This window comes from Pinus tabuliformis, chromosome 8, assembly GCF_031772625.1.
Source record: "Pinus tabuliformis cultivar Carrire ecotype Pingquan chromosome 8, CPIR1, whole genome shotgun sequence".
Classification (NCBI taxonomy): Eukaryota; Viridiplantae; Streptophyta; class Pinopsida; order Pinales; family Pinaceae; genus Pinus; species Pinus tabuliformis.
In genome coordinates, this window is record NC_142294.1 from 344,073,219 (window position 1) to 344,085,971 (window position 12,753).

At 39.8% G+C, this 12,753-nt stretch overlaps 1 protein-coding gene across 1 annotated transcript in view; it reads left to right on the forward strand.

Moving 5' to 3' along the window:
- Window positions 1–12,753, forward strand: part of TRP1 (tryptophan biosynthesis 1) — a 264,481-nt gene that overhangs the window by 187,378 nt on the left and 64,350 nt on the right. Inside the window, exons 6-8 of the mRNA XM_089372138.1 lie at window positions 6,223–6,313; window positions 6,466–6,525; window positions 6,838–6,956. Of these exons, the coding sequence (XP_089228264.1) occupies window positions 6,223–6,313; window positions 6,466–6,525; window positions 6,838–6,956 (270 nt within the window). The remainder of the gene's footprint in view (window positions 1–6,222; window positions 6,314–6,465; window positions 6,526–6,837; window positions 6,957–12,753) is intronic.

Here is a 12,753-nt window from a genome sequence, read left to right on the forward strand (position 1 = left end):
ATGCATGCAAAATTTTCTCTGAAGCTACAGCTATTTAAATATGTCAGCCAAAGTCACTATGTCTAACCACATAAGCAATCTAAGATCTCTGATCAGACAGCTAGCATAAGTCAAAGCTACAGTGGGGGAAGAGGACGCCAAAGCCATCTTGTTGAAGAATTTGCCTTCGAAATACAACAATGTTATTTCTACTCCCAGTCAAATGTCTTCAATAACTTTGGGAGACATGATGGCTGCTCTTTTAGTTGAAGAAAAGAGAACCATTGTATGTGATACGAAAGATGATCCTCACCCAAAGACTGCATTGTACCTAAGATATGATCATAGAGATTTAGCTAAAGACAAGGAGGAGATAGAATGTTATGATTGCAGGAAAATGGGTCATGCAGTTTGGAATTGTAGATTTCGAGCCAATGATGTTCTCAAGCTTAGGCTCAAGGATAAATCACATGTTGATGTATCTAATGTAGTTGTGAGAAATCGGTTACCCGATTTCTATTGCAGCAAACTGATGATATTTCTCCTATTTGTTAATTACTTGAACAAATTATTCACAGTTTTCTACAGCAAATAGCGAAATACCTACACTGTAGCCTACACAAAATAAATACTATGGAAACTAAATATGGCATGGGGGAGAAATAAACACGCACACATCTACACAGTTGTTTTTGGAGTTTGGACAATGTCCCCGGAAAAACCCAACTCAGGAAAACTGGTGCAGCAGCTGAAGGTTTTATTATTATGTAGTAGTTTCTGAGTACAAATCGTTTGATGCCCAAACTGGCTATCCGATATAGAGAAAAACTGGCAAAGAGTTAGTGAGAAAAATCTCACACTAATTCGGGAGATCTGACACTGATCAGGGATAGGCTGGTTGGCCCCACGCTGCCTCTGCGCAGCTTTTGCATCAATCCTACGTAGCTTTGCGTTACGCTTGTTGCGCCCTGCGTCACCTCCTCTTCTAATCTCATGCTGTCTAGAAATTCGACCCTCTGGCCCTCCAGTCTCACACCTCGGCTTCTGGCACTAGATCTCGACTCTCCCAGCTGAATTTCGAACTCCCTCTGAAGCTCTGCGTTGCCTCTGCGTGGCACTGCGCTGCCTCACTGAATTGCTCTATGCCTTCTCTGCCTTGCACTCTCCGGATCTGGAAAACTCTCCTCTGGACTACTATCACTGCCCCTCACTGCAAGAATATCACTCGATCTTACTCTGACAACTCAACGTTGCTACTCTTGAGAAATTCGATCTCTGATCTCTCTCAATCGATGTGTTCTCCAAGTGCCCATCGAACTCCTTCTTATAATCTCTCGTTGGAGCTCCAACGACCAAGATTAAAACATAATCAAGGGCTAAGATTAATTGGGAGTTGACCCTTGTCTTCTTCTAGAAGATTCACACCTGATTTAATTAATACCTTTTAATTAACCAGATTTCCTAAGTTTAGAGTTAGGGAACCATTTAAAAAAGTTAATTATTTTAATCAAATCATTTCTAGGTGGAATTTTCCCAAACGATTTCTAGGTATTGGAGAATGCATGTGTCTTAGCCTCTCTAAAATATTTCGAGGCAATAGCACATCCGATGCTACAGAAATGAACACTCCCTCTTAGCGAGGAATGTGCTCTAGTGCTGCAACCCCCTCAAGCATCACTCTGTCTTTGCACCATCTCCTGTTCGCTGCTGATGTCTGGCTATACTGCCACCAACTACTACGCAACTCCGACATGAGTTGCATCTGTGTTGCTGTCGGCCCTACTGAACTTTTGGCACTGCAACATAGGCCATGCTCTGACTGCTGCTAGCCTCTGTGCTGTCACTGAAGCCTCTACGTTGCTGCTGACTCTGCTCTGTGCCATTTGCACTGCTTCGAGATCTCCTCTGCGCTGCTCAGTCTCTGACCTGCTACTAGCTACTGCATCTATCACTCTGACACTGACTGCACCAACTGCCACTGGTCCATCCTGCTACTGCATGTATTGGGCTCCCGTAGCAAGGTACTGATTCAAAAGGTGGACCTTCTTAAGAATCCTGCCCATCCTGTAGCTCTTTGGGGCTTCAACTCCAAATCACCCCACCTCACCCCTGGAGGTAACTTGGTGATCATGGGAAACTCTTCCAACAATCTCGAGGACAACCTGTCGATCTCAGCATATGCAGCCTGCTGATCCTGCTTCTCCTCTTTGTCCTTGATCCTGAGAGGACACTGAGTGCTGTAGTCGCCCAACTCACTACACCTGAAGCACTTGATCTTCGAAATGTCCTTCTTTTTTCTACGTTGCTCCTGTTGCCCCTTTTACACAAGGGCCACATCCTCCTCTTCCTTCACTTCTTTCGCCCCATTGCTGCTACTGCTGCTGATGGTGGCTTTCACCAGATCACGCCTCATCTCTTGCTGCTGCAGATCAAGCCATACACGTTCCCAATTTGGCAGTTTTTCTCTGCCCAGGATGCTCTGGACGAAAACTTGAAAATCTTCTGAAACGCTATTCAACACTAATCGTACAAACTTTGAGGGTTGGGGTGCTGATCCTATTGAAGCCAGCTGGTCCCGGGCATCCTAAAGCCTTGTAGGGAAGGGGTCCACACGCTCCCCTTTCTGCATCCCATGGATCTCAACTTCTCCTTCAAGTACATTTTCTGCTGCTCGGAAGATCCTTCGTACAACGTGGCTAATTCTTCCCACATTTGCCATGAAGTATCTTTGCTAGCTATATGGGATACTACATGATTTCGAACTCCGTCGAGAATGATCCTATTAGCTCTTGCCATCTCAACCTTGTACTTCTTGAGCGGATCTGCAGCGGCAGGTACAACTACCACACTATCGACATAAGTTTTGAGATCATGCTCATCTAGAAGGCAAGAGATCCTAGCCTTCTAGATCACATAGTTGGAGGCTCCGTCCAACCGATCTTGATCTCTCAACCCAATTGATGCCATCTCTCCTGGAAAAGTTGAACTTGCTCCCTCTTCTCCTTTGCGCAACTGCTGCCCAGTTATTTGCACTCCCTTTTGGAGTGAGAAATCCCGCACACAACTACTGCTGCTCTGCTTGGAAAATTCGAACTTCTTGGCTAGAAGTCCTCTGAGGAAGAAATTCCCTCAGTATGTGCTATTCTCTCCTTCTGACACTATTCTGCCAGCAATTGCTGCAAAATATCTGTGTCCCAGTTGAAGATCTGCTCTGCAAGGAAAAGAAGCTACTCCCTTTTTCCTCTGGAAAGCTTCGATCTGGAAATCGAATTTTTCTGTTGACTCACTCAGAGAAATCGATCTTCCCTCAAAACTTTGACCTCCTTGGCCCAAGGAATGCGTTGCCTCTGGGGTTTTGAATCGCTGCCAAGGCAGGAATTCGAACCTCCTTTTTCCTTTCTGCAACTGAGCTCTTCTACTCACGACTATGCTATGATACCATGTGAAAAATCGGTTACCCGATTCCTACTACAACAAACTGATGGTATTTATCCTATTTGTTAATTACTTGAACAAATTACTTGCAGTTTTCTACAACAAATATCGAAATACATACACTACAACCTACACAAAATAAATATTGTGGAAACTAAATACGACACATGAGAGAAATAAACATACACACATCTACACAATTGTTTTTGGACAATGCCCCCAAAAAAGCCCAACTTGGGAAAACCGGTGCAACAGCTGAGGGTTTTATTATTATGCGGTAGTTTCTGAGTACAAATTGTTGGATGCCCAAACAGGCTATCCGATACAGAGAATAACTAGCAAAGAGTTAGTGATAAAAATCTCTCATAGATTTGGGAGATCCGACACTGATCAGGGATAGGTTGGTTGGCCCCATGTTGCCTTTGCGCAACTTTTGCGTCAATCCTACGCAGCTCCGCGTCACACTTGTTGGGCCCTGCGTCACCTCCTCTTCTGATCTCCTGCTGTCTGGAAATTCGACCCTCTGGCCCTCCAGTCTCACACCTCGACTTCTGGCACTACATCTTGACTCTCCCAGCTAAATTTCGAACTTCCTCTGAAGCTCTGCACTGCCTCTGCATGGCACTATGTTGCCTCACTGAACTGCTCTATGCCTTCTCTGCCTTGCACTATCCGGATCTGGAAAACTCTCCTCCGGACTACTATCCCTGTGCCTCACTTAAGAAGATCACTTGATCTCACTTTGGCAACTCAATGCTACTACTCTTGAGAAATTCGATCTCTGATCTCTCTCAGTCGATGTGTTCTCCAAGTGCCCATCGAACTCCTTGTAATCTCTCGTTGGAGCTCCAACGACCAAGATTAAAACATAATCAAGGGCTAAGATTAACTGGGAGTTGATCCTCGTCTTCTTCTAGAAGATTCACACCTGATTTATTAATACACTTTAATTAACCAGACATCCTAAGTTTAGACTTAGGGAATCATTTAAAAAAGTTAATTATTTTAATTAAATCATCTCTAGGTGGAATTTTTCCAAACGATTTCTAGGTATTGGAGAATGCATGTGTCTTAGCCTCTCTGCAAAATTTCGAGGCAAGAGCACATCCGATACTAGAGAAATCAACAGAAGCCGTTGTCGAAGATCCATTGGATGCAGAAAATGGTGATGACCCTACCAAAGAAATGACATTTTATGCATTTTAAAAAAATCACACTTTGAAGACATGAAGGTATCTAATGCAGGTAGATAAAGCTCAACATGGATGGTTGCCCAAATGGTTCTAGAGTTTGTTGATCTTGGGAATTGTACTCTTTAAGACTTATGAGGGTCATGGGACAGCCAAATGGAGCATTCTGATATCGCTCAATATGGATGGTTGTCCAGTAATTTGGGATGTTCTTAATTCAGGAGTTTGTGGAGGTGGAATTTGGGAACTCAGAATTTAACTCAGGAGCTACAGCTCTATCAGGGTTACTAGGCAGCTTGATGGGGATCTACCTGGTCCAAAAACTGTTTTCAGAGAAGAAACCACTCAAAAATGTTTTAGTTCTGGTTATGTCTGATGTTCTTTTGCAGTATTGTAAACCTTAAGTGGGCGTGTTAGAATATAAGGCTTACATGTGATAAAATCATGTTAGTGACTTAGGCTATAAAAGTTAGGGTTTTCATTATTATTAGCTTTTAGTGTGTTGGACAAGTAAGACCTGTCAAACTTTTTATCAGAGGTGAATCTCATTCTAACAAGTGCACCAGTTATTCATAATGTCAATGGATGTTATTATGTAATCTCTCTCATGTGCTTTGTGATGTAATATCTAGGGTTGTGGCATTTAATGTTCCTTGCTATTACATAAAAGAAACTATTTTATAATATAGATTGCTTATCATACAAGTGGATTCATGCCCACCATGTAAAGATTTAGCTCAAAAGTAATCATACGAGACTATTTCCATCAAACAGGTCACTTTTACAAGTATGTACTATGAAGTAATATAGGTAGCTTTTTGGGGTAATTGGTGCCCACAATCTGTGAGCACTGAGATGAAAACAGATGAAACATAAGTCAGACAATAAATAGCTGGGTGGAACCTGCATATAGACAAATGTAAGGATTTCCAGGTATGTGTATGCCAAACTTTGGATGATTGGTTCACTGTTTAAGAAGGGATTGCTGCCTTTTGTAAGAGCATGATAGGAGTTCCAGTGGGCCACGGGGTGTGTTTTGGAAGAATATGCAAGGGTTCTTCAGTTTCACAAGATGATTGCTTTTAGATATATGCTTTTCAGTCTACATAGAACTAACATCTCTTCTTTGATTTTGTTGTTCTTTCTTGAAAATGCTTTTGGATCTTAGAACAAAGTGAGGATATAATGATCAGTATTAGTTGAATCATTGAATGTCATGATGTTTGTTTTGCGATATTGGGTTTAAAAGTAGAAATGCGATTTGGTGCAAATATCTGTTGTAATTGACATGCCGTTAAGACAATTTTTTATCCTATTATAAATTTCATAGGTTGAAACTACGGAGGTACTTATCTGAAGTATTGTATGCCTATCTCAAAGTCTAGGTTACGTTTATGTGGACTAATGTGTAACAGAGTCTGCAGTCTCCAATCATTTACTCAGTTTCTTCTGTAAATTGGTCTTCTAAAAGTTCAGTTTCCATGGATCTTTTATGAAAATCATTAAGAATGATAAATATATGGTGGCTTGAAGGAAGAAATTGTTATATATGTATTTTGAGCTATCGTATCAAAATTCTTTGTTTTCTTCTTGATAAATTTTTAGTTTGTATTGACAGGTTGAAAAGATGGCCAGGGCTCTTCAGAGCTTTGGAATGCAAAGGGCATTAGTAGTTCATTCGGAGGGTTTAGACGAGATAAGTCCCCTTGGTGAGATTCCTCTAGGCAATAGTGCTTTTGCAGTACAATCATTGGCATAAAATACTTCGTTGCACTTCACAGTGTTATTTTCTCCGAAGAACTAAAATCAATTCATGGCCTTCATGGTGTGAGCATTAACTTGGTACAGTATCTTTGGGCAGGTCCTGGGTTTATCTTGGATGTTAGACCTACAAAAATTGAGAAGTTCCCTTTTGATCCATGTATTTTCCTATACCATATTTAATCCTTGCTGCTTGTTACTTTTTCTCTATTTATTGGAAAATATGAAGCAAATAAAATAAAAAAATTGTGATTTCTTATGAAGTAGCAAATAAATGCATGAAAAACATATCCATTTGCAATAAGTTTGTAAATATAACATGAGAAAATGGAAAGGAATTCAAGAAAACTCTAGTGTGTCACTTTCTAGTAAATGCCAAAGTTCTTGCACGTAAAATTTATATGATTTGTTTAGTATCCACCAAAACTACAATTAGATCCTGCTATGCTAAAAAGAATATGATGATGTGCAGTACATTTTGGAGTTCCTCGTTGTACTTTGGAATGTTTGCGAGGAGCTGGACCAGATTTCAATGCAAAAGCTCTCCGGGAAGCTTTATCTGGTCAGAAAGGTGCAATAGCAGACGCCTTGGTAAATGCCTTAATTCTTTCCTCCTATTGCATTATTCGACTACCAGTTTTCCATCTACTGCAAATTGCTTCTTTTTTTAGTAACATACATGCATGTAGGTAGAGAATAATATGATAAAGGAGGTTGACTTATAAATGGTCGTATAATATTTCAAGGTTTAATTTTAAATATAAAGAGCATCTGGGTATCTTTTTCTAGCGTTGGTACTTGTAGTCTGTTTTTATTCCTTAGTGAGGGCTTCTTTTTTCTTATTCTACATGTTTTAGTTTACTACTTCAGTCAGTTCAGCAATACTAAACATATGTCGCAGTTGGTGCATTGATATGAAGTCAAATGCAGGTCATTTATGCTGTTTATAAAGCTGGTATAATGAATGCTTGTGCACCTGCCCTGACATAATGCTGTCATGGAGAAAGTGATAGTCCCTCTGATTAGTGTATGTACTATGGATTGTGATATTCTTGAATATCAAATTTTGTTCAATTCTTTCTGTATCACCTGTAGGTGTATACTTTCCTTTTCAAGGAACAAAATATTTGTACCAATGAAGCCAAAGTCACTGTCATGCTTGTGACACTATATATGGGTTATTTTTATGGAAGTTGATTATAGTTAGTTTTGCACTTTGATGCATTTAGAATTAATGATAGTACATTTGTTGAGATCACCCATCAACCAAATGTAAGCAATAAACCTTGACGATGCAAAGCAATTAATATTGTAGATGAAGTATTCAAATATAAGATAAGGCATGGCTTCATAGTTCCACCAAGTTTCTGGGACGTGGGGATGGGGGAGCGGGGAAACGCAGGAGCGGCCTATGCAAAAGCTCCCCACCAATTTTTAGGAAATGTGGGGGGACGTCGGGGTCTTTAACACAAGGGACCCCGACAAAAATAGTAAAATACTAAAAAATTATAAATATATCATTGAAATTTTATAATTTAATTGTCTTTATTATTATATAACACTTACATCATGAAGGATAAATTGATGAATCATATAACTGAAACAAATTTAAATTGAAAGGCATGATACAATCATACATATAACTATAACATTGTGCAATGAAAATAAAAGTTTAAACCATATTGAAGTTCCAACTATGAATATTGAATATTGAAATAAAAGTCAAATTTGATACATCAAGATTCAAATTTTTATAGAGTCAAGTCTAATATATCATATATCAAGGTTCAAAACAAACTAAGTCTACATCTAAAGACCGAAACAAAAAGGAAAATAACATAAGAATATATCAAATGACAAATGAGCATAATTGCTCAAAGTAATGTTGCACTAGTCTCTGCATCTAGTTGTTGCATGAATAAATCAAGATCAACCATGTCACCATCTGAATTAGAATCACTTGCATTCTCAAACATGCTAAGTGGCACACCAACGAACCCCATCTGTGTCTCATCAAGTCCCTCTCCATATCTATTTGTGCATCATCCTCTGGATCACCATCCCATCGTGTTGTTGGTCCCTTCAAATATGAAATAACCAAAAAAACCCTTCTCACTCATCAATTCATAGTATATTTAATATTTATAATATTTTATATAATTTTTTAGGGATTTGACTTTTTTTTTAATGATTTGACCTCAATTTTTTTGGAAACGCAGGAACATTTCCTATTTTGGGAGGAAATGCCCCCCCTTCGAGTTTCCTTGTGTTTTCATTTTTTGGGGACGTGGGGAAACATACCCCGGACGTCCCCACGTCCCCAAAGCACAAGGAAGATGGGGGATGTTCAAGGAAATGTAACTAGGTTCGGTCTTCATAAATGTACTTTAGATATTTGTATTTATTCAAGAAAAGAAATATTAAATTTATAATATATGTCAATGAGTTTCTTGCTCATTGAAATAGGTCTAGCACAAGTTAAAGTGCTATAGGTGAGTCAAAGAGTCAAAAGAATTGCATCATGTATATGTTTGTATAGAAGTCAAAGAATACTCCTCCAAGCAAAGTAAAGTCTCCTCCAAAGCAAAGGCACGATCAAAGAGTCTCCTCCAAGCATGTGACACCACCAAAGAAGCCATCCGAAGTAAGCATAACAAGTAGGCTTGCAAACAATCTTCAAGTCGGCCTAAAAGGAGGGACAATCCTCTATATATAGAGGCTGTCCACTCCATTACAACGTCAACCAAGTAGCTCTGAAATCAACGAAGTAAAGGGACTAGAAAAGGTGGAAAAGAGCGAAGGAAAAGGGTCTCCAAGTGCAGCGAGGAAGAAGGGTACACAACCGAGTTTAAAGAGGTCTGTTCTAGGGCAGCTGCAGTCACACGTGCGAGGAAACAGAGGGCTGTCCCTGCGGTTATGACAACAACAACTCATAGTCATCCATCTCTCTTTGTTTGGGGCTAAATCTAGGCCTACAAGGCCTCCTACTCAAGCGTAGAAGAAGGGTACTCAAGCAAAGGAGAGAAGGGTATACAACATCAAGTAAACCTCCCACACGTGCAAGAATCTAGGGCTGTTGTACAGTCACTTCAGTCTAAACTCACATCTCAAGAAGGATTTCATTTGAAGGAAGGTGTCTACATAAGTGAAGGATATCTCTAAGAATAGAAGAGAAGCATCTCATCTAGAGCAAGTGCAACAAGGTGTACCAATAGATGAAAGAAGAAGGAAGTGCCAGAAGGAGGAGAACGAAGTGCCGGAAGAAGGAAGTGCCGAGGAACAAAGTGTGGAAAGGAGAAAGGACTTGACTTGTGCTTGGACGACATTCTAGTCAAGGGTCTAGGGTTTGACATTGGTCAATAAGAAGCTTCAATAAGAGAGACTTACTAAAGGGTTTTTCTCTCAAGAGGAGAGGTTTTGGCCCTGGTAGAGAGCCAACATCTTGTGTTCTTGTTCTTATGTTTTTGATAGCAGTTTGATGAAGTACACACACATGCATTAATAAGAAGAAGAAGATTAAGCTAACAAGAAAAGTGAAAAGACTCCACAAATTGTTATCAAGTCAAGAAGAATCATACTAAACCTAATTGCCCTAGATTCTTCAACATGGTATCAGAGCTAAGGTAACACATCAAGGAAAGGGCAACTCAAGAACACTCATCAAGGAAAGGCATCTACAAGGTTGAAACATCAAGCCAAATCTACTCAAGGACAAGAAGGGATTTCAAGCAGACTGCAAAGCAAAAGGAGAAGCCTTTTGTACAAAGGCACCTACAAAGAAGAGCAGATCAAGAAGGAACCTACACCTCAAGCCAAGCCATCAAGCAAGTCTCATCATCAAGCAAGCCCACTTGGAGAAAAAATCTTGAGGAACATCAAGATTCAAGGAAAGCAAGTCATCAAGACTTCAAGGAGAAAAGAAGTCAACTACATTTCAAAATCTATCAAGTAAGTATATGTCCCCTTCTGAATATACATCAATGTCTTTTTGCAAGGAAAGCAACAAATTGGTAGGTACCAATAACTTTCTTGCATGGAAGAAGAGGACTGATCTACTTCTCAAGGAGAATGAACTTCTAGAACATATCAAAGGGAATATCACTGTCCCTGTTAAAGAACAAACTCAAGCCTTAGTCAAGTATAATAAGTATGAGACAAGAGCTCAAAGGATTCTAATAGAATTTATCAAGGACTCTCTCATTCCTTGTGTCTCCAAAATTGAGACATCAATTTTTTTTTATGATAAGCTTGTAGAGCTATTCTCGGTATCCACAGCCAGAGAAGTGATATCTCTAAGGAATGGATTGTACAAGATGAAGATAACAAAGGAAGGAATAGCTCCCTACTTCATGAAAATCTCTGAGATGAATGATCAACTTCAAGAGCTAGGGGAAGTCATGTCCAACAAAGAAATGACAACTGTAGCACTCAATGCTCTGCCTGAGGATTGGGGTAGCTTCACATCAAGCATATATGCAAAGAAGGAAGCCACCCCACTAAGTGAAATGTGGTCTCTATGCAAGACAGAGGAAACAAGACTCAAAGCAAAGGAAGATGTGGGATCAAAGGAGCAAACATTTGCTACCATGGCCAAGAGAAAGGGAAAATTTGTTTGGTCCACGAAGAACAAACAACAAAGATATGTCCAAAATCCAATGCTATGGATGCCAAGAATATGGACATTACAAAAGGAATTGTCCTAAGCTTAATAAGGACAACAACAACAAAAGAAAGAGGGAAGAAGCTCACATGAATCAAGAGGTGAAAGAAGAAGAAAAGAAGCAAAAGAAGGAAGATCCTCCAGATCTCTACTATGACATCATATCCTGCAAATCGAGTAGTGCAAGTGGAAAACTCTGCAAAGCCATCCTCCACCTCATCAAGGGATGCTGTATCCTGAAAAATATGCCTTTATGCATCCTTCCGCCCTTGTGAAATTTCATCATCCATGTGAGGAGGGAATTTGCGGGAAGGTCCACCATTCAACCACTCATGGCTGTAGTATTTTGGGTTCAATGAGTGAGCCAAACAATGCAAAGGTGTGCAATTCTTGTCCCATCTGCCGACAAGAATATCCTGTATGGTGGTGAAGAAGGTCTCTAATGATGTATCATACTCAGGGCACTCCCTTTGTAAAATAATGGTCCTCACAGATTCAATCATGGAATCCCATCCCTCATAAACCTCTCCTAGGATGGGTTGGTCTGTATCTGCAAATCATAGCAAAACAATGATAGGGTCCATGATCTTAATAGTGAGATCTACCCTCTCCCACAAAGCATCATCTAACACTGTGTCCTTGACTCTTTTTGAGGCTACTTGATTTGTCTTTCTCCAAAAAACCAAAAACTTTGAAATAGCCATGGCCCCAAGAGTGGTCTTGACCTCCCTCAACCTCTTCAACATCATGAATGCAAAGGGAAAATGTGTATCTGCAATCTTCAACAATGATAGATGGGTGTACTCCTTGTAGATTGTGAGGGCATTATTATGATTTTGTACGAAGTTGCAGATATGTTGTGCATCTGCAATAATACTTCCAATCTAAGGCACATCAGAAGAAATAGTTTTAAGTGCTAAATTCAAGGAATGAACAATGCAAGGTGTCCAAAATACTTGTGGATATTTAGCTTCCACAATCATGCCAACAACCTTGCAAACAAGTGCATTGTCTGTAATGATTTGTACACAAGAATCAACACATACATCTTCAATAACTTTAATGAACAACTCACTCATTTTCCAAGTGCATCCACTGATTCCAGGAACGCTGGTCCATGTAAGAAATGTTGAAGAATCTAGGGCACATGTAGTTAATGAGATTCTTCTTGACTTGGTAACTATTTGTGAGGAATTTTTAGTTTTCTTATTAGCACAATCTTCTCTTTGACATTATTAGAGTGTGTTTCTTATTTCATCAAATAGCTACCAAAAACAAAGAGACAAGAACACAAGATGTTGGCATTCTTCCAGGGCCAAAACCTCTCCCTCTTGGAGAGGAAAACCCACACATAATTCTTCTTATAGAGATTCCAATTGACGAACACCAAGACCATGACCCTTGACTTATTATGCCACTCCAAGACCAAGACACCAATCCTCTTCTTTGTCATTGTTGAGATAATCATCATTGCTGCACCACTGAGGTCATCATCAAGATCTTCACTGCTGCTGCAACATCTTTGCACTTTCATCGAGGTCTTAACTGTACCACCAAGATCTTCTTAAGGTCTATACCGAGGCTCTTCGAGGTCATGACTACTGTTCCTTCGTTGGGATCATAACCTTGTGATAGAGTCTCCATTGAGATCATATCTATGCTTATGATCATGACTGCAGAGAGTGTTACTATAGGACCTTTTTCGAATTATGCTGAGACTGTGTAGAC